This window comes from Papaver somniferum, unplaced genomic scaffold, assembly GCF_003573695.1.
Source record: "Papaver somniferum cultivar HN1 unplaced genomic scaffold, ASM357369v1 unplaced-scaffold_154, whole genome shotgun sequence".
NCBI lineage: Eukaryota > Viridiplantae > Streptophyta > Magnoliopsida > Ranunculales > Papaveraceae > Papaver > Papaver somniferum.
Window position 1 is genome coordinate 3,062,559 of NW_020624820.1, and position 22,815 is coordinate 3,085,373.

At 36.5% G+C, this 22,815-nt stretch overlaps 2 protein-coding genes across 3 annotated transcripts; both read left to right on the forward strand.

The window, feature by feature from the left end:
- Window positions 1-13,843: 13,843 nt before the first annotated feature.
- On the forward strand, window positions 13,844-17,901 carry LOC113336724 (pentatricopeptide repeat-containing protein At3g06920-like). 2 transcript variants are annotated; one of them, XM_026582393.1, is made up of 5 exons: window positions 13,844-14,080; window positions 14,226-14,274; window positions 14,501-17,286; window positions 17,444-17,622; window positions 17,709-17,901. In XM_026582393.1, exons 2-3 carry the CDS (start codon window positions 14,250-14,252, stop codon window positions 17,170-17,172), a joined length of 2,697 nt encoding a protein of 898 aa, XP_026438178.1. In that variant the 5' UTR covers window positions 13,844-14,080; window positions 14,226-14,249; the 3' UTR covers window positions 17,173-17,286; window positions 17,444-17,622; window positions 17,709-17,901. The 2 variants fall into 2 exon arrangements, with proteins under 2 accessions (XP_026438178.1, XP_026438179.1); XM_026582394.1 differs by having other exon boundaries at window positions 13,844-13,990.
- A 402-nt stretch (window positions 17,902-18,303) lies between these two features.
- LOC113336726 (thiamine pyrophosphokinase 1-like) lies at window positions 18,304-21,150 on the forward strand. Its single transcript, XM_026582395.1, has 5 exons — window positions 18,304-18,908; window positions 19,006-19,078; window positions 19,165-19,266; window positions 20,125-20,374; window positions 20,542-21,150. The coding sequence occupies exons 1-5, from the start codon at window positions 18,679-18,681 to the stop codon at window positions 20,661-20,663; spliced, it is 777 nt and encodes a 258-aa protein (XP_026438180.1). The 5' UTR covers window positions 18,304-18,678; the 3' UTR covers window positions 20,664-21,150.
- The last annotated feature ends 1,665 nt before the right edge of the window (window positions 21,151-22,815 follow it).

The window sequence follows — 22,815 nt, forward strand, 5'->3', positions numbered from 1 at the left end:
TCTAATTCTAACCTCAATAAATTGAAACTAACAAATTTTTAATTAGAACTCATACAGGTTTTGTTGTGATGAACATGATGATATGAGAGGTTCATTATAACCCAGCTGTTTAGCCAAAATGTCTTTATGTTTTAGATCAAAGTATAGTCTTGCATTCGGAGACAACGTACTGAGATCCATTTGTATTATTTTCATTTCATCCCTCTTTTGATTCATAGCAATTTGTTGTTGTGTTGTTGCTAGCAAAGTCTGCATAATTACGTTTTATTGTTGGTGATGAGGTGCAATTGTTATTCAGAATTCTTTTACATAATCAACAACTTTATTGCCCCTATCTCTCATTTGGGATTCTTGCGATGAGGGTGTTTCAGGCGTGGTTGTTTGACAGACCCTTTTGGTAGGTTTGGTCTTTCTAAGAGAAGTTTTTGACTTACGTTTATCAGGTCCAATATTATCATTGCTAAATCCACCAGAAAAAAAATCCATGCATTGTATGTTGGTTGGTACTTGGAGGATATCCTTGTTGAAAAGGGATACCATAAGGAATGTTAAAGGGTTTGGAACTTGATTTGGGGGGTTTGAGAAAATTGGCTTGAAGAATTGAATTCTGTAAGAGGGAGGCTGAGAGTGTGTGTGATATTAATGGTAATTAATGGATTATTGATGTATTGAATTCTCTGTGTTAGATCAGTTAAGTTCAATTACGGTGAGTTTCGTAATTAATGGATTATGGATGTATCGATCTGTAAGAGGATTCTGCGTGTTTTATATTAACAGACTGTTGTAAATTGGATTACAGTGAGTTCTGATCAGTTAAGTTTTATTGACTTCTCGTTATCAAGTCATAGGTTGATGAACTTATTTATTGTCGAAGTAGTTAACACATTGATCTCCAGTAAGGTGACTGTTGAAGTGGAGTGAAAGAATGGGGAAATGGAAAATCGTGGTTTAACCAGTTCTGTATTGCGTGGGATACTTGGTTGATTCTCCATCCACTAATTCACTTACTCCTTCAACTACCAGCACGACATACTCATATTCTTATCACAGATGTATTGTTACATCGCACGTGTTGTAGGCCGCCAGACCAAAACCCTAGTGAATATCCCCCCATGTGACATGATTGATGTCTCATGTGAAATCTGCTTTCCAGACGTGCACATAGTTGGTCAATTGTTTACTTGGCTAGACCGCGAGTCTTAGATTTTATGTGTCGAGCATAATTGTCAATGACGAATTTGACATGCTCTGTGACTCATCATCATGATGGATTAAGCATAAGGTGTCTGCTGGGACACCAATGATGCTTAGACATTGAGTTTGATGAATTGTGACATATTATTGTGCCAGCTGAGGCAATAATGATACTCAAATTTTTGTATTGAAGAACGTCGGTCTGATGAGATTGATGGATCGATGTATTCTGATATGTCAAGTATTCGACAGGAAATCAGATATGAGTTATTATAGAATACTCATCCTCGATACACCATGTCATGAGTAGTCAAATGACAAAGTAGAGATTAAAATATTGGATAATCAACTAAGTGGATGGTTGTCTAGTGAAATATTGGAGAATCGCCTAAGTGGATGGTCGACCAATAAAATATTTCTTGATCGAGCAACAATATGTTAGTAGCAAGACCAAACATTAAAATCATTGATGCTCAGAATCGATTAAAATTATCATCAAGTCTGAATCCCTAATTTTAGGAAACCCTAGATCCAGAAGATAGATGACTATCCAATATGGGTAGAGACCGACCAACCAATGGCATGAGGACCGACAATTGGTTGTGGCGAGACCGACTGGGCAGCGTGTATGGAGGATTGTCTAATTGGTGCAAAAAGGACTTATCAAAATACGGAGGATTAACCAAGTAAAGGATTAATCAAAATATGGATTAGCGAATGAGTGGGACCGACAGGATATGACGGCCAAGGGGACCGACCGGCCATGGGGGTGCACGGGCCATCATGTCCGCAATTTCTCATTCTTGAAAATTTTGGTATTTTCTGATGGCCATTCGAGCATTATTTTGTATTTTCAGAAGAGTTTTAGGATTTTTGCTTAAACGTCCAGTATTTCAAAATATTAAAATAATAATATTGTTATATGGCGTAAAGACCTAATGATCATGGACCACTTGCTTAGTTAACCATATGGTGATTGAGCAATATTTGACAAAGATATAGAAGATCAAGAGTTTGCTTGAATGAGGAAGTCAAGATTTAAGGAAATAAAATAAAAGTGGAAAAAAGAGGGGGGAACACGCCAAGGCGCCGACAACATGGCCGGCCGGCCAGTGGGCCCGACCCCACACTTTCTGTTTTATTATTTTACTTTCTCTCTCTCTTTGGTGAATTTTCCATATGCTCATTTGTCTATGTTGTTGGGTACTCCTTCGAGCATTATTACTAAATACACATGTACCATTTTCTCGGGGTTTGCTCGGTGGTATCCCGTATGCCCGAAATATGAATATTCATTACTAATCCATGGAACTCATCCAAGAAAAGCCGTGAATTGAAGTAATAACATATTATTGTTAAGACAAAATATTTAGGAACTCATTCGGTGAATATAACACTAGAATTATTTAATTGATGGCTCTATACTAGCAGACAATATGTCTAGGAACATTAAATTGATTCGAGAATCGAAGTATAAGATGGTAAAAGCATCATACTCGTTTTGAACATTTATTCTGCATAGTCAGGGAACATTAGTGACATCCTGAAGACGTTATCACTCTATACTAGTTGTAGGATCAGAATCTCGCAACGACAATATTTCAGCGAAATTATCAGCAACACAATACAACAGCGTTGCAGAACAATTTCAGGAAGAATATAATAAATGACGTCAGCTAAGATTACGAGAGAGATGTGATAGTCCTACGAAAATTAGAGAGCTTGCGAAATTAATATTTGTAAGGTTGCGAGAATGTCGCAGATCATACCCAAAAATAAAAGACAGATTAGCTGTCATCCACTATGTATTTCCCTATAAATAGTCGTTCAAGTTGTAAAGAAAGGAGAGAGATCTATTTTGAGTAAGAAACAAGTAAATAGGAGAGAGAAAGTCTAGAGCAGAGGTCATTCTTGATTTCTTTATCTTTTCTTGTAAGAACATTCAAAGATTGATCAATAAAATTAAGAGTGTAAACCTAAAAATGAGTTGATTAATAATGAAATTATATGAGGGGTGTGGTGTAGGATTTTCTGCAACTACATAATGGAGCTAGAAACAGGGAATATTCAAATCAAGATCGAAAGTTGAAGATTGTTGTTGAGAATATTCAAATCAAGAAAGTGATCAAATAAATCAGTGAACCAGTTAAAAGAAAGATGAATAAAATTAATGAAGATGACAAAATATTGGAGTGTAATAAGATAACAAAAATGATGGTTAATGAATTACATGAAAACATCAAAGGAAGAATACATAAACGAAATTTTGAAGGAAGGAAGGTTATAGCGGTAGAAAAGACATCACCCTTGAAAGATTGGGATAAGCAAGAAATTACATTCATGGCGGCAGAAATACCAAAAGAAAATTTGAACCACACATCTCCATTGGTTACCACAGTGCCTATTACGCGAAAAGAGAAGGAGACAACGACAAAATCCACAGGAGAATGGATATTGAACAGAACTTTAATCGATACAGGAAGTTCAGTGGATATAATATTTTTTTTCACGCATTCCGGGGAATAGGATTTAAAGATGAAGAAATGTCCAGTTCAACATATTTTGTTCACGGCTTTGGAAAATCCACAACAAAACCTAAAGGAGAGATAGTGGTACGAATTCCACTTGGAGAAATCGAAACACATGTAACGTTGTGCGTGGTGGATATGGAATCGCCATATAATATGTTATTAGGAAGACCATGGATACATGCGATAAAATGTGGTATCAATGTTGCATCAATGTATTAAATTCCCCACACCAAATGGAATAGGTGAAATCATAGGACATATTGACAATGCGAAATTATGTCATAAAATTGAAGTAAAGCATTATGAAGGACAAGCAAAAAAGAAACAATTTTGCAGAAAGTTGGCAAAGGAAGCAAAGAAAGGAGAAGAATTTAGAGTATATATGATAAGAGAAAAAGAAGGCAAAGGAATACCCAGCGAAATTCCGGAAGAAGGAGAAGGACCTATGAAAACAATAAAAGAACCAACACCAATGGGAGAACCTAAACCCAGTTACACTGTCGCAGAACCAACAAAAGAAATAAACGTTGGGACTATAGAGGAACCTATAATATTGAGAAGTGGAACCAAAATGGATGTGGAAGAAGAAGAAAGAACTGTTAACTTGTTGCGAGAATATAAAGATGTTTTCGCAGGAAGCATGGATGAGATACCGGGAATAGATCCATCAATTGCATGCCACAAGTTGGAGATTAACAAAAATGTGAGACCATTTAAACAGAGAATAAGAAAAATTGCAACAACTTACCATTCCCAAATAGAAGAAGAACTACAGAAAATGCTTGATGCGGGAATCATAAGAGAAGATAAATACTCAGAATGGATAGCGAATATGGTCATTGTCCCAAAGAAAAACAAAGGAATCAGGATTTGCATAGATTTCACTGATTTAAACAAAGCTTGCCCCAAAGATAGTTTTCCGTTACCAGATATTCCTCAAATGGTGGAATCTGCAGCGGGAAACGATAGAGTATCGTCTTTAGATGGGTACAAAGGGTATAACCAAATTCCTCTCGCTGAAGAAGATCAAGAACATACTGATTTCTTTGCCCCTAGAGGTTTATATTGTTACACGAAAATGCCATTTGGTTTGCGAAATGCGGGAGCGACATATCAAAGAATGGTAGAGAAGGTGTTCGCAAAATGGATACACAAAACATTAGAAGTATACGTGGATGACATGTTAGTAAATAGTAAAGAAGCTAAAGACCATGTACAAGACCTGAGAGAGATTTTTGAACAAATGTGGCAGTATAGCATTAAATTGAATCCTGAGAAGTGTACTATTGGAGTTGCATCGGGAAAAACTTTAGGCTACATTGTATCAAAGGAAGGAATACAGGTTGATACAGAAAAAGTGCAAGCAGTTGACATGCCAACACCAGCAACAATAAAAGATGTACAGAAGTTGAATGGGCTTCTAGCTTCGCTGGGGAGATTCATTTCGCGATCATCAGACAAATGCAAATATTTTTTCGATATACTCAAGAAGGGTGCGAAATTTAAATGGACTGATGAATGTGAAAAAGCTTTTCAAGGGATCAAAGAACATCTTATGAATACAACTATTTTACAAAAAGCAGAATCAGGAGAAGAATTATTGATCTATCTTGCGACGACGTCGCATGCATTAAGTGTTGTGTTATTGCGAGTAGACGCAGGAGTGGAGAAACCCATTTATTACATTAGCAAAACTTTTAATACTGCCGAGAAGAATTACTCAAAAATTGAGAAGTTAATCTTAGCATTAGTTTATGCATCATTGAAGCTCCGCATATACTTTTATGCGCACAAGATAAAGGTATTAACAAAAGTACCAATTGAATCAGTGATGAAGAATTCTAAAAGATCAGAAAGAGTGGAGAGATGGAATGCACAAGTAGGCCACTTTGATATTAAATATGAAATTTTGTCTTCACCAAAATCACAAGTTGTTGCAGATTTCATGGCAGAATTTCCTTTAGAAGAAGATGAAGCAGTAGAAGAAATGATGGATGTAGAAGAAGAACACGGAGATCCAAAAGATTTATTAACAGAACCAAATAGATGGGAGATATTGGTAGATGGATCATCAAATGGAGAAGGAAATGGAGTTGGAGTTGTTTTAATTTCGCCAGAAGGAATAAATATGGCTTTTTCATTCAGATTGGAATTTGCATCCACTAATAATGAAACAGAATATGAAACTGTGATACATGCCTTAAAATTCGCAATAGAAATGAAACTAGAAAATGCCAGCATCACTAGTGATTCTCAGCTAGTTATTCGCAAAATAAAGGGAGAGTATACTATAAATGAACCATCCATGAAGAAATACAAGAAGCTGGTTGAAGAATTGTCAGCGAAAATCCCAAAAATAAAATGGAGGCACATTTCAAGAAAGGATAACAGACTCGCAGACGCTTTTGCTTTCATCTCAAGCATGATGACAGATCCAACTGCGAGATGCATAAAAATACGAACACTTCTGTCACCATCAATCAATAAAGAAGAAGAATACGTGTATGTGATGATAATGGACAATGAAGAAGAAGAACAAATGAACAATATCACAGACTGGAGAATGAAACTTCATGCATATTTGGCGAAAGGAGAAACACCAAGAAATAGATTGGAAACACACAAGTTAAAAAGCCGTGCAACGAATTATGAATTAAGAGATGGGTTGCTATACCGAAAATCCTTTAATGGACCATCACTCAGATGTTTGACACGAGAGGAAGGAGAAAAAGTGCTAAAAATGTTACATAGTGGGGATGCTGGCAATCATAGCGGAGGAAGATCTTTGGCACATAGAGCAAAAATGCAAGGTTATTACTGGCCATACATGCACGAAGATGCAAAACGAATATCAAGACATTGCGAAGATTGTCAGCGGCATGGAAAGAAAATACATGCACCTGGAGCACCACTATCATCTTCAACCAGTGTGTGGCCTTTTGGAAAGTGGGGCTTAGATATTGTGGGACCATTTTTACCAGGTTCTGGACAAAGAAGATATTTAATAGTCGCAACAGATTATTTCACAAAATTGACAGAAGTGAAGGCAGTACAACATATTCGCGACAAAGATATCTTTACATTCATATTCGAAAATATCATTTGCAGATTCGGAATTCCTGCACAGTTGGTATCTGATAATGGGAAACAATTTGAAGGACATAATATAGAAATGCTATTTAATGCATTCAAGATAAAATGTGGAAAGTCTACTCTTTTGTATCCACAAGCTAATGGGCAGGTAGAAGCAACAAACAAAACAATTGCAGCTATATATTAAAGAAGAAATTGGAAGGACATCATAGAGCATGGTGCGAACAAGTACTTAATGCAGTATGGGATTATAATACAACTAGAAGAGAAGCTACTGGAATGTCACCTTTTTGTTTAACATACGGAGTTGAAACGGTGTTACCAACAGAAGTTGTTATTCCGAAAACAAAAAGAGAATCTTGGGAGAAAAATCTTAGTGCGGGCTTGATTTTAGATAAACTTGATGAATTAGAAGAAAGAAGAGAAAAAGCTTTACAACATATGGAGAATTATCAGCGAAGATTAGCCCGAGAATATAATAAACGTGTCAAAATACGCGAATTTCAACCAGGAGATTTAGTTCTGCGAGAAACACCAATATATCAGCGAGAAAATGGTGGAAAATTAGCGAAAAAATGGGATGGACCTTACATCATTAAGGAGATAGTTGGAACAGGAGCTTATAGATTAATGGATCCAGAAGGAAGAGATGTTGGTCATAGATTAGATAGACCATGGAACATGTTGTACTTAAAAAGATATTATCCGTAAGAAGCTTTGAGAAGTTATGGATTCTGAAAGAATAATTGCAAGATTAGTCATATCAAAACAAGATCATGATGTGCGAAATTTTCGCAGAGATAATCACAGAACAATGACATAAAAGAAAGGGGCGAACCTTTATGGCGTACACCCTAGTTCGCGAATTAAATTTCTCAATAGGCAAATGTAAGACCTAAAGTACGTCATATTAGGGGGTACATGTTGCATGGCTCAGGGAAAGGCTACACCGCCAACCTGAGTCATGGAGATTTGGGGTCAATAAAGCCCATCCGGGAGAGGCACCTTGGATTCTCAGCTTAAGCATATGACTTGGGTTGGGCGACTAAGGTAATAAGGACTCTCCCAAGGAGTGCAGATCTGATCAAGGCGCCGAGGTACACGGTTGAGTCAAGAGTGCCAGGGACGTTTGAAGCGTACCTTGCCATTCTTGACAAGTCTTGGATTATACTGCACTCGGCCCGAAGAAAACCCCATTTAGGGTGCAGTCTCGTAACCATAAACCCTATAGGTAAAAGGGATAAGAGGATGCGAAAACAACTGGTTGTTGTTAAGACTGGATGGGAGGAGCTAACCTTGTATGGTAGAAGTACGCCTCCTTGAAGGGGCAACCAGGGGGAAGATAAGGGTGGAACCCTCCATTAGGGAGCTGATAAGTGTCTTAAGACGCAAATGTCATGAGGCTTTCTATTCGCAAGAGTATTAAGGCTTGTCATATTTGTGCAACAATCCTGAAGAGGAAATAGTACAAAAGAAAAAGATAAGACGAGATCAATGGGTTTGCGCATGAAAGTGCGAAGACGTCCTGCGATTTCGTCGCAAGACGACAATGTCATGGGGCTTTATTTTCGCAAGAATATATAGGCCTGTCATATTGTCGCAACATTCCTGAAGAGGACATAATACAAAAGAAAAAGTTAAGGCAAGATCAATGGGTTTTTGCATGAAAGTGCGAAGACGTCCTGCGATTTTGTCGTAATGACAAGAGGTGGCATAATAAGACCTTTAATTAGGAAGGAAAAATAAGACCACATGATAAAAAAAAATATTTATAAGTATTCGTAACAGATTATTTTTTGCAAGAAAGATAATGAGAGGCGAGTATGGGAATCAATACACAAGAAGCATTATATTTCTCATCAACAAAATATTAAAAATAAAAGTTGATTCCAAAGTTCGTTGAAAAGTGTAACTCGCAGAAGTGATAAAAATAAGACAGTTCAAGAAGAAAAAGCTAGATAAGAAGCTCAAGCTTCAGTATTAAAAGGAAAAGTTGATTCCAAAGTTCGTTGAAAAGTGTAACTCGCAGAAGTGATAAAAATAAGACAATTCAAGAAGACAAAGCTAGATAAGAAGCTCAAGCTTCGGTATTAATTTCAGTAGCAGGTTATAACAGAAATTCTTCGCTAATATTCTCATTATCGCAAGCTTCTCCTTCATTTCGGTTCTGATCTTCGCCTTGACTAGCATCTTGATTATCGCCAGCAATTACTTCTTCAGGAGAAATTTCTTTCTCATTTTGATTAACACCAGCAGATGCTTCTTTAAAAGGAATTTCTTTTTCATCTTCCAAGAAACTATCCTCTGCACCGCTTTCGTAATCATAATCACTATCAGCAGGACGATGAACTTCATCATCATCTACTTCTAAAGGTTCAATTGATGTAGGAGGAAGAGATTTGGACAATAAAATGTCATTTACAAGGACTTTAGCCCGGAGATGAACTTGACGAAGAAGTGCTCTATGATGATTCCTATCTTGAATATCCTTAAAATAAGCAAGATAATCAAGTCTTCTTTCTGCTCGGTCGCGAGAACCAGTAAGGGCAGAGACGAGCAATGCATTTTCTTTGCGAATTTTGGCATATTTAGCCTCCAAAACAGAAATGGAAGAATGAAGATTCTTCTCAGACTCTGCGAAAGATAGAATACAAAATTTCATTAAGATGAAGAACTTAGAAAGATATGACAAAGAAAAGATAATTAAGGCAGTCAAACTATTATGACTACCTTCCTTTTGCGAAATAAGGTGTTGAATCAAGGACATACAACTTTTCTCCCAACGGTCCATTGCGTCATCAAATTTATCTCCAACTAAACCTTTAAGTCGAGATTGAAGATTTTTCTCTTTAGAAATAAGAAAGGCATTTTTCTTCGCAAGAGAAGAATAAGATTCTTCTAATTTGGAATATTGTTCTTTAAGCTGATTCGCCTTTACACTTAAAGATATTCTACCTTGAATGAGTGTATCTCTTTCAGCGATAGATGACTCTGTTACTTCTTTAAGTTCATTTCTCAAAGAGCGAAGAGATTGCTCTTGGTCATCACATACTTTTTGAAGAATACTAAGTTGTTGCGAAGATATCGCCATCTTGATTAAATAAGTTCGCTTCTATTGAGATAAGGTTTTATTCTCATCTGATAAAGTTTCCATCCCTAAATTAGCTTTAGTTAAAGAATAAGAAAGACGAGATACTTCATTACTTAATAAATCTTGTCTTTGAACTAATTGGGTATTTTCATTGGTTAGATTATTTATATGATCAAGAGAATATGAATAGAGGTTATCTAATTAGTTATATTGATCCATCAAGATTTCTGTATCAACACGGGCTTCTTCAACAGCAGATTCAAATTGATATCTCTCCATTATTCGTTTCTGGTTTAAAGCTTAACATGCGAAAGAGGGATTTCAAGGATAATTAAACATGGGAAGGATAAAACCATTAAAAAGGCAAATTAAAGACATGGATAAGAAAATCATACCTCTCAATTCATCATTCTTCTTGCGAAGATTGTCACGATCCAACAAAACATTCTGAAGCTTTTGATTTTCGAGATGAAGAGCATTACATTCTTTTTCCAAAGCTGTCTGCGAAACAAATCTGTCAAAACCTAAGTGCTTGCTCAGAATTTCGCAAACATTAGACTTGATAGGATCAATAAAAGACTTCTTGACATCATCCAGGACTTCAGATAAAACTTTGAAGGCAATATCTATCCCTTCCACGGTTTCTTTCGAAAGAGGAAGAGACTTAGGTAGAGAACTGGTAGTGATAGAAGGTTGAGAAACATTCTCAATGGGAAGAGAGGAGGTTTCATTCACAGAAGGATCAACAAGGGGGGTTTCAATCATTGAAAGTTCAACTGAAGAAATGAAGTCTGAGGCAACTTTTTCGCGAATTGGAGATAAAGGTTTATTTTGCGAAGATGTCGCAGGAGATTTAGAAGAGATGAGTAAGTGGAAGGGAACAAAAGTTGGAACAGTTTTAAGGTGGCGAGATTTCTTGAGAGGTTTATTGACATCTTTATCACCCTGCGAATTACAATCCAGATAAGAAACAGAGGCAACAATATTGTTATTAGAAAAGGATAGTTTTTCTTACTACCTTCTCATTCACAGACTTTCTTTTATGCGCAACAACCTTATGCTGCGATTTGGGAATGTTAGAGTTCTGAACTGTAAATCTAGTGTTGGAGGCGCTTTTGCTGAAATAACAAGAGTATGGGAATCACATAAACAACATCAAATAAGACAATAAACAAGATCAATTTCAGCAAAACCCATAAAGAAGAAAAAAGAAAACTAACCTTGATGAATCCATGGAAAACAATAGCAGGGAGATTGTTTCGAAGAAAATTACGATCCATGAAGATCTGCAGAAGAAATAGTATGAAGATGAAGAAGAACTTAAAAAGATCGAAGAAGAAAGTTGCAATAATGGAATTTGCAGAAGAACGATGAAGTTGCAGAGAAAATAAAAAGAAAGAAAAAGAGAGTGAGAAGGAATATATATAGAGGGAATTTCTCCTCGAGAAAATAAACACGATTAATACGGAAAGATATACGCGGTTAAAAAGCAACGGTTACAAAAGACGTGTCAAGAAATAGATGAAAGAAAGAATACGTGTGATAAATGCAGAATATGAAGAGGAGAACAGCTGCGGCATTTCTCACATCATTCTCTACTTCGCAGAAAAGATATGAGAAGAGGCAAGATGTAGGATCAGAATCTCGCAACGACAATATTTCAGCGAAATTATCAACAACACAATACAACAGCGTCGCAGAACAATTTCAGGAAGAATATAATAAATGACGTCAGCTAAGATCACGAGAAATATGTGATAGTCCTGGGAAAATTAGAGAGCTTGCGAAATTAATATTTGTAAGGTTGCGAGAATGTCGCAGATCATACCCGAAAATAAAGGACAGATTAGCTGTCATCCACTATGTATTTCCCTATAAATAGTCGTTCAAGTTGTAAAGAAAGGAGAGAGATCTATTTTGAGTAAGAAACAAGTAAATAGGAGAGAGGAAGTCTAGATCAAAGGTCATTCTTGATTTCTTTATCTTTTCTTGTAAGAACATTCAAAGATTGATCAATAAAATTAAGAGTGTAAACCTAAAAATGAGTTGATTAATAATGAAATTACATGAGGGGTGTAGTGTAGGATTTCCTGCAACTACACTAGTGGTCAATCCATCTAGGAGCTGTCCGATCATTAAGATTTTATACGGAATTGAATACTGAGCCGAACAGTGTATAAAGATGTATGGAATGTGGAGGGCTCATCCGGAAAGGTCTCAATATTTTTTTCTTTCATATATTTATGTTTTGGGGTGGTTATATGATCAGTCGAAGATCGTCATAACATGAGATTTCATGTCTAAATTATAAAATGTGAATTAAATATATTCGTCTGAAGTAGGGTCAAAAACATACAAAATTGTATTATAACTTTAGCCCTCGTCGGAAATCCACCATCAACAACTAAAAAACATATTTGGGATATTACCATGGCATTGACTTGACAAAGGACACATATCTTGATCCATATCACCATCTTCATCCTCTACTATGTTTCTAATGTTTTTAAGCATCTCATATTCTTAATTGCAATAAAAAAATTTCTTGTATATATTGTAAAATTCAGACCTACATCAATGTAAACTAACCATAAGATATACAGAAATAAAAATATATACAAAGAAAAAAATATAATAAGTGTTATGGACATGTTTAGATAACATACCCGGTTATTAGAATGCAAGTTCGGATTACTTGCATCGACTCTTGCAAGACATTCAGAAAATTTATCCACTTCTGTCTTGATAATGCTAAACGTACTACGAATTCCTTTTGCGGTACGATTATATGGATTTCCACCACAAGCTTGTATAAATCTTTCAAAAAGTTCTCTTAAAACTTACTCTTATCCGTACAACTCCCTTCGTTCTCTAGAGCACAATACGTAGTAAAAATATGCTTGTCTTCCAAAGTAGTGAACATCTTTCTCTGTTTAGGTTTCTCCATTTGAGGTTGCGACATTATTGACTACAAACAAAAGAGATAAAAAAGTTAAAATGAAGAAACTTTTAAATTAAGAAGATAATTTGAGAGATTTGAATGGAAAAAATCAAGTTATAGGAAGACGGGTTGGACTGATTTGAGAAGAAAAATAAGTTTCTATTTATAGATAGTTTTGCAAAAATTTTGAAAAAATATCCGTTAGGATCCGTCGGTGCAGAAAATAGAGCCGTTGAAAATGATGTGTGATTACAATTTGATGTGAGTGGAGTGTAACAAAAAAAAGGTCAAACACATATTAATAACCAAACGGAAACTCAGTTTCCGTTTGGACTAAAAAATGAAAACTGAGTCTTTCTAAAGCAACTTTTCGAACGACGTCTCTTAGCTTAAGGGCGCATCAGATCTGATTCACTCTTAAGAGTAGGGAAGGGAATTCACCACATTAAATTGAAACGAAGGACCATAATAGTTGGATTTCTCTTCAATTAAGCTATAGTGAAACGAAATAGTGTAGGATAGTGCCCCCTTTTTTTTTTGAAGCATGCATGTATCATAAAAACCAACTAAATTGTTATTACACATGGGAATCTGATTCCCATAGAATCGCCCAAAAGAATTTGATTAAGAAATGCCGGATTTGTCTGGTCCCAAATTGTGGTTGAGAAGTTTCTCGCTTGGCTGCTATCTGTTGCAAAGTTTGCTAGACTGTCTGCTGGTTGGTTTCATTCTCTATAATTATGTTGAATAATGCAACATGGGATTTGACGCATTCGATGTTTGATTTCTTCAATCATTTTGGAAATATATCATGAAACTTCCGTCGGAATTTTAATGAAGAGCATGAGATTTTTCAATTATTGTTTTGGTTGCTATCACGGTGGCCCATGTTTCTGCCGTTAGCGACGTGGTTATTCCTAGAAGTTGTGCAATAGCCATTACTGTTTGCGCGTTTGAGTCCCTCCAGATGCTCCAATCCCCCTAAATGGTTGGTTTTGGTTATGTTTGTTGCCATTATGTGAGTAAGGGATTGTTAAACATCAGAGTAAATCCTAATCCAACAGACCCCTATGCGACTCTACCCACCTGGAATTGAAAGGTGACACATCTCTCTCCGATTTTCTCTCTCCGAGTTCCCAGGTACACTCACACTCACAATCTCTCTCATTCACCATTCACTAAGCTGAATAACAGAAGAAATGTTTGAAAAACCCTAGTTTTCAATAACAGGTTTGTAATTCGATTTTGTACCCAAATAATAATATTTATAGGGTTTTAGGTTTTGATTTAACTTCTGGACTAGAAAAACAAGAGTTGTAGTTTGGGATTTATTTCTCTGTTATAATGATTCCTTGATATTGGGTAATACTTGCAGATTCATTCCTTCCCATTTGGATAAATGCAGAAGCTCTTGAATTCCCGAGGTTAGCCATAATTTTGCTTGTGTATCTTTCCTATTTAATCGTTATTTGAACTGTTCTGAACATAAATTCCTCACCATTTCGTAAAATGAAAATGATTATTCAGATAAAACTTTTGCTCAAGTCCTCTTTTTATACTGCTCCTATGTTCTCTCACATGTGTTACAAATTACTTTTCCCTCTGTGCACTGTGAAATTGGGTTTATAAGATTCTGTTATGACATTGTAGGAATCTTTCGTTCTGACATAAAGCATTGGAACATAGACACTTTACACAGAGAATTCTCATCCTTGCATAATGGATCTTCTTCCGGAGCGGATAGTAACTCTAGTCCTGTCAGCGACACAACTAATCAGGCTTGCACAAGAATAAAGGATGTGAGACCAGTAGTAGATGAGGTTTGCCGCATTTTGGGAAGTGGATATTGGGGACATGATATAGAAGATGGTCTATCTTCTTTGGACCAGAAACATCAACCAGAATTAGTTAATGGAGTCTTGAAGAGGTTCGAGAATGTCAAGTTAGCAATGAATTATTTCAGATGGGTTGAGAAGAAAACTGGCCAAGTGCACAATGGGGGAGCATATGATGCACTTCTCATGGTAATGGCTCGGAATAAAGGTTTTGGTGATATGGAACAGATTTTGGAGGAGATGAGTCTTGCTGGATGTGATCTCTCAAATGATAGCTGCATTGAATTAGTTACTACTTGTATAAATTCCAGATTGTTTAGAGAAGCTTTCAATCTAATACAAATTATGCGTAAATATGGATATCGTCCTGCCTTTGCGGCTTATACTAAGCTGATTGGTGCCCTAGCGGCGTCCCATGAGTCGGATCTTGCGCTCTCCCTTTTTCATCAGATGCAGGAAGTAGGCTATGAAGTGAATGTGCCTTTATTTACAACTGTCATTTGCACAGTAGCAAGGGATGGCCGTGTGGATGCTGCTCTCTCTTTACTAGATGAGATGAAGAACAAGTCTTTTACTGCTGATATAGTTCTTTATAATGTTTGTATTGATTGCTTTGGCAAGGTTGGTAAGGTGGATATAGCATGGAAGTTCTTCCATGAGATAAAAACACAAGGCCTCGTGCCTGATGATGTGACTTATACAAGCATGATTGGAGTCCTCTGGAAAGCAAATCGGTGTAATGAAGCTGTGGATCTATTTGAAGAAATGGAGGTTAATAGAAAAGTGCCATGTGCTTATGCGTATAATACCATGATAATGGGTTATGGTTCTGCCGGAAAGTTCGATGAAGCCTACAGATTACTTGAGAGGCAAAAAGAGAAGGGTGTTATTCCCAGTGTAATTGCTTATAATTCTATCCTTACTTGCCTTAGGAAGAAGGAAAACTTGAATGAAGCTTTGAGGATTTTTGAAGAGATGAAGACCGATGCGAAACCCAATCTCCAAACATATAATATTGTCGTTGACATGCTTTGCAGGGAAGGAAGAGTTGAGGCCGTATATAAATTGCTAGATGCCATGGAAGGAGCCAAATTGTTTCCCAACGTGATAACTGTGAATATAATGATTGATCGATTATGTAAAGCACAGAAACTTACTGAAGCTTGCCAAATCTTCAAATCCTTGCACGAGAAACATATTACCCCCAATGACTTTACTTACTGTTCTCTTATTGAGGGTTTGGGCAGACATTCTAAGGTTGACGAGGCTTACAATTTGTTTGAAGAGATGATAGATGCTGGCCATAATCCAAATGTTGTTGTGTACACCTCCCTGATTAGAAACTTCTTCAAGTGTGGTAGGAAGGAGGATGCACACAAGGTTTACAAAGAAATGACACGCAATGGGTGTCCTCCAGATCTCACCCTGCTGAATACCTATATGGATTGTGTTTTTAAGGTTGGTGAAACTGAGAGAGGCAGAGCTTTATTTGAGGAAATTAAGTCTCGGGGTTTCACACCAGATGTACAGAGCTATTCGATACTTATTCATGGCCTTGTAAAGTCTGGATTTGCACGAGAAACATATGAGAAGTTTTATGCAATGAAAGAGCAAGGGTTGGTTCTCGATACTCGTGCCTACAATGCTGTTATAGATGGGTTTTGTAAATCAGGAAAGGTAAATAAAGCGTACCAGCTACTGGAGGAAATGAAAGCCAAGGGTCACCCGCCAACCGTAGTTACATATGGATCTGTTGTAGATGGACTTGCTAAAATTGATAGGCTTGACGAAGCTTATATGCTCTTTGAAGAAGCAAAGTCAAGAGGAGTGGAGTTAAATGTAGTTGTATATAGCAGTATAATTGATGGGTTTGGGAAAGCTGGTAGGGTAGATGAGGCTTATCTGGTCATGGAGGAATTGATGCAGAAAGGCTTAACACCTAATATTTACACCTGGAACTGCCTTCTTGATGCTTTAGTGAAGGCAGAGGAGGTCACCGAAGCCCTAGTGATATTTCAACAAATGAAAGATTGGAAATGTCCTCCCACCAACGTGACATACAGCATCCTCATAAATGGTCTTTGTAAGATTCGAAAGTTTAATAAGGCATTTGTGTTTTGGCAAGAGATGCAGAAGAAAGGTATAAAGCCTAATCTGATTACCTACACTACCATGATCTCAGGGCTCGCAAAGGTCGGGAATGTAAGTGAGGCATATGCGCTTTTCGAGAAGTTCAAATTGAAAGGCGGTGTTCCCGATTCTGCTTGTTATAATGCTATTATAGAAGGCCTGAGCAATGTCGGCAAAGCCATGGATGCATACACAATATTCGAGGAAACACGGTTAAAAGGTTGTAGCATCAATACAAAGAGCTGTGTTGTTCTTTTGGATGCATTGCAGAAAGCTGAATGTCTTCAGCAGGCGGCAATTGTTGGTGCTGTACTCGGGGAAATGGCAAAATCTCGGCATGCTTCAAGATTGTTGTAACATTAGTTTAAGGATTGAGCTTGGAACTTGATTATTCTCATGTTATACAAGGGATGTTCGTTACAGTAAAGTGGTCATGTGCTCTGAACGAGACACATCTGATTTCTTAATGAGGTTAGTCTAAAGAGTTCCAAAATTTGGTGTTATCTCTGTGTAGCTGTAAATTGAGCGTTCTTTATCAGTTGATAAACTCCGCCTATATTCAATTTCCAACAGTAGTAAAGGAAAGGTATTGGCGTCTTTTTCCTTCTCATGGTTCTCCCATTTGCAGGTTGACAGCATGTTATGAAGACATGAAATTAAGAGAACATGAATTCATGTATAAGTGGATACAAGTACAGGGCAAACTGGGATGGTCCACATACGAAGGACAAAGAGCGGTGTTGGTACTTGCTGCCAGCAATAGAGAATTGGATCTCGATGAAGCCATCAAAGGAGGTTTGCCCAAAGGTAAGCTTTGTTCCCACCAATTTACTTCATCATTGTAGATGCTTTGTTTCTCATTAGCTTTTACTATTTACATTTATTTCTTGCAGATTAATGGTTAAGGGGGTGCAATATCAATACAAAGACTTTATTTATTTATTTTTGATATATTGCGCGAAGCTGAACACCTTTAGCAGGCGGCAATTCTTGGTGCTGTGCTCTGCTCTGGGAAATGACAAACTCTCAGCATGTTTCAAGATTGTTGTAGACATTTGTTTATGGATTGAATTTTAATTTGTTTAATACAAGGTCTGTTCCTGTGAAAAGTCATGCCATCTAAGATTCTATTTCTTCTCACTGATGGTGCTATTCTTGGGAAACTAATTGCTTCCAATTCTCAGTCTTCATCTGTCGGCCCCATACATATTTTTCGGGTTGCAGTTGCTTCCTAGGAGAGGTAACCTAAGCAAAGGGTGCAAGCGATGGTGTTTTTACATTAAAGGCCTTGTTTTCTCAATAATTCCAAGTTACAGATTTGGCACAACTCTTTTCCGTTTCAGTTTTGAAACATTGTTAATGGGGGCGACAGAGAGGATACTAAAATTCATAATAGACGGAAAAGTTTTAATTTGTCTTATATGAATTTTGTTATCCTCCAGTAATCTCTGGTACTTCATTAGCAGCCATGCAGTTTTCTCCATGTCTATGCATTGCAAATTTAAAACGACTTCATAGGGGAATGATATTCACAATGCAACTGAAGCTTCCTATCTCTCAAGTTTCATCAAGTGAACCTTTGACCTGTGACACACACATCTAGATTTTGAAAATGGGTTACAAGTTCATTGGTACACGAAAATGCATTCAGGATGTGTTAGACAATGACTTTCCCCCATGGAAAATCGGTAATGAATAAATTATTATTAGTTGGTTAAAAACTTTTAAAATAAAGGCGTGTCCAGAATCTATGGCAACAAGAAGTAATGTCCCTCGGCAAAAAGTCCACATCAAAAATCATCTTTCTTCGTCAAAACCAAATCGAAAAAACCCTCTAGTTAATCATCGAGGAGGAGCGACGCCATGGATTTAATGTCTCATTGTTCATCATTCCTTCTTCCTTGTATTCCTCAATCTTCAGAAGATAAGAAAACTTATGCTCTCATACTTCTTAATCAACCTCTCCCCAAATTCACACCTCTCTTGTGGAACCATGCAAAGTTATGTTTATGTGCTGATGGTGGAGCTAATAGAGTGTTTGATGAAATGCCTCTGTTATTACCACAACAAGATCCTCTTCTTGTTAGAAACAGGTTTTTGTATATTTTCACATTGTTTATCTCTGATTTTCAATGAGAATTTTTGTTTTTTTATTTTATTTTATTATGATTGATGAATATGGATGAACAGGTATAAACCAGATGTGATTAAAGGGGATATGGATTCAATTAGAACTGAAGTTAAAGACTTCTATGCAAATTTGGTAAGCATATCTTTGATGTCTATTTGATTATTATGTAAGAATTAAAATTTTGTTTCTAGGATACTTATGGTTATGATGTGTTTTAGGGATCCCAAATAGTGGATGAATCGCAGGATCAGGATACCACGGATCTTCACAAGTGCATATCATTTATTCAGGATGCTACTCCAAATGTGGACAAATCTGATGTAAGTGAAATGTTTGTCTTTGTTGATTGAATCTGATCACTGTTAAGTACATGAATGTTAAAGAAACTTGTAGTTGCATCTCAAACAACAGATTTTTATTGATCTGTACCTGTGGGGTTTTAGCTTACTTGGTTATAGGTATGTAAATAGAGGATGTGGGGGTAGTAGTATGACCTTGGTTTGCTAATCGTCTATTCACCGCGAACTTAGATTTCAGCTTATTATTGGTTAATTAGTAATCATCTTGGTTTCAGTTACCCAGTTTACCTGTCATAACCTAGTTAGGTGTTTATATCTCGTAGGATAATAGGTGTCAATCTAGTGCCCCGAGCAAACAAATGGATGAAAAAGAGTAAAGGAACGGAGTGTGAATTTCTAGTTATCTAGTGATTTTCTGAGGAATCTAGTGATCATAGTTGTCTAGTAACCACAAAGTGTGTTTTTCTTTTTATAGCGGAGTGGTTCATCAGAGGTAGTTCAACAGTTTCTAGTGGTTATCTTGATTCGGTAACATTTGCTTACACCACAATCGGTCTTTAAAGATAACCTCGATTTTTCTGTCTTGTGGTAGCCAATCATGGCATATGAGATGCAAAGAAGAATGGCAAGGATGAGTACCAAGAAAGGCTAATCTAGAATAGTTCCCATGTGGCCTCGAACTCGATGGAAATTAAACAATCCAATGACCTAATCATTTAACCATCCTTTCTCTGTTGATAGATTTGAGTGTGAAATCGTAGTCAGTTTTGAGAGACTATAGAACTCAATGAGTCATGTCATATGTGCTCATCATAAGTTCTGAAAACATATCACCTCTGGTTCTGCATTGTGATCTCTGAGACATTCTTTATTTTGCAGCTATGCATTCTTGTTGCTGGAGCACTTGGGGGGAGATTCGATCATGAGATTGGAAATATCAATGTTCTTTGTAAATTCTCAGACATCCGGATAGTTCTTATATCTGATGACTGCCTTATCCAACTTCTTCCAAGGACCCATCGTCATGAGATCAATATTTTGTCATCTGTAGAAGGCCCACATTGTGGGCTCATCCCTATTGCTACAGCCTCTGCAAAAGCCACAACTTCTGGGTTGCAATGGGATCTTGGTAGGTTTATCTCATTCACCATAAGCCGCCATCTATATTTATGCATTGTTATTATCCTGTCATGAAGTTGCTCTGTATTCATATAACAACTAACTGTTCCCTGTTTCGAAGTCTGAATTCTGAGTGCATAGTCTAATGTTTTTCCCAAAAATATGGTTAATTTCCAGATGATACTGAGATGAAATTTGGTGGGTTAATAAGTACTTCGAATATCGTGAGGGAAGAGAAGATCACTGTGCAATCAGATTCAGATCTTTTGTGGACGATATCAATTCAAAAACCAACTTGAAGGTTATGTCCTCCACTTTAAGCCTGCTGCTGAGTTAAGTGATGCAAAATATCTCTCTTTCTTTATCTTTTGCTTCTTTTCTTCTAGTTACTTGTATGTAAATAAAGAAAACCTCCTACAGTAGATTTGGTTTTAGAGTTGTTTGTTTATATATGTATATAAGCACAACATGTCGAAGTTTATGTGATTAGTTGTTTGCTAGTAGAACTGTAATATCAGGCGGGTATTGGCGGTATTATAGTTGTCCAATACTCTTAACTGGTAATCAATTTTAGGTTCTGAAAACAAGAAGAGGGGGGCACTGCTTAGGTTTATTGATATTACTATATAGGTTTATATTAGATTCAGATTGGGACTTTAATTTGTACAAGGAAAGAATTGATGGCGGATATATTAGTGACAGTGGAAATTCTTCTATTCTGACGCTCGCCTCATGAATTGGGTACTGTTGATGTAATTCTGCTCTATGTTATAATTGCTTGCTTTTTAGGTGTTGTTGCAATATGGTTTTAGGTGTTGTTGCGTATGGTATTGTTTGTTTTGTGCTGAAGGAAAACGAATGCAGGAGAATTAAAATCATTCTCTGGAACAAGAGGACAACGGAACACCAAATAAGTGTGTTGAATTATCAGAGGATATAGATTTGGGAAAGAATAGTCACGCTTAATTTGCAGCCGATACGGCATCATCCATATCTACTTATCTTAACCGTTAGAATGCTTTGAAATTTTAATATGTTTGGCACAACCTCTTTATAAATCGCCTGTAAAGGTTTCAATTATGATCGGACAAGGATACGATTACTAGTTAGAAGAGTTGAATAATGAAAATTTCAATTTTAGGATAAACAAGGGGTTATGTGCCTATCTTGGTATTTTTAAGTTTATTATCAATGGACCAGGATATACTTCATATATGATGGACTATATATGGGAAAATTAGGCTAAGGCCCAACCCATGGATAACCCATAACATGAGGCCCTTAATTAAAAGAAGTTTAAATCTAGGCCCCGAATTATTAAAAGACACTCATACCCTTACATATATTGTCAAGCCCCAAATTAAATAAAATTTAAATTTAAGCCCAAAGTTATTAAATCTAGGCCCAAGATTATTAAAATATCGCGTGAATGTGTAAACAGAAGTTACACATGCATATGCCATGTGTATCCAGAAGTTACACATCATTATGACATGTGTAATGCAAAGTTACATATCAAAAAATAGACATCAAAAAGAATGCATACAAAAAGTACATGTATTATTTTAATATTCATTTATAATAATTTCTTAGCATGTGTAACTAGAAGTTACACACGCATCTGTCTAGTGTAATTGAGAGTTACATATGCATCTATCTTGTGTAATTGAGAGTTACATGCATCTGTCTAGGCCCAACAACCGCTGCTAGCCACCACCACTGCCTCCTCATCCTCCTCCAAAACCTGCACCTCCACCACCACAAATAAGCCACCAGCTTTTATGAAGTTATCTGCAACCTGAAGAATAACAAACAAACATATTTTATGAGATTAAAAGAAAGACATACAAAACAATGCATAATCACTTTCGAATGCATGTGACTAGTATAATTAGGAGTTAAACATACATATAAGGTTAAATGTACTTAGATTCAGAGATGCAAAAAAAAACAATTTTGTTATTCATTTTTAGCATGTGTAACTAGGACTTACACATGGATATGGGTAGTGTAACTGAAAGTTACACATGCCTGTTGTATGTGTAATTAGGAGTTACACATGCATAGTGGCATGTGTAACCAATAGTTACACATATATAGTGGCATGTAAACTTGAAATCTCTTTGTACATATAAAGCAAAAACACTAAATATTCAACTTACAATGCAACAAGGAAAATTATTACATAGTAATTTACTGAATCATCTTGGTAACATCCAAAATCACCTAGCCTAATTATAGTTGAGTAATGTAAATAATAAAAATATTTTAAGATATAGGGAAAAATAGGATAGGAAAATGTAAGAAAAGAACCGAACCTGGCACAACTTCAACTGCGTGATGCATGTATTCTAGATCTTACACTAAGACTTTTCAAGGAAACTACCTTAGCATTGCGAGAACAAAAAGACACCAAATAATTCGAAAGAAATGATATTTCATCAATTACAA

Coding starts and splice junctions, on each gene's coding strand:
- LOC113336724 (XM_026582393.1), top strand. CDS start 14,250: ATGCAGAAGCTCTTGAATTCCCGAG. Junction 14,275..14,500: donor GAAGCTCTTGAATTCCCGAG/GTTAGCCATAAT, acceptor ATGACATTGTAG/GAATCTTTCGTTCTGACATA.
- LOC113336726 (XM_026582395.1), top strand. CDS start 18,679: ATGGATTTAATGTCTCATTGTTCATCATTCCTTCTTCCTTGTATTCCT. Junction 18,909..19,005: donor CCTCTTCTTGTTAGAAACAG/GTTTTTGTATAT, acceptor ATGGATGAACAG/GTATAAACCAGATGTGATTA. Junction 19,079..19,164: donor AAGACTTCTATGCAAATTTG/GTAAGCATATCT, acceptor GATGTGTTTTAG/GGATCCCAAATAGTGGATGA.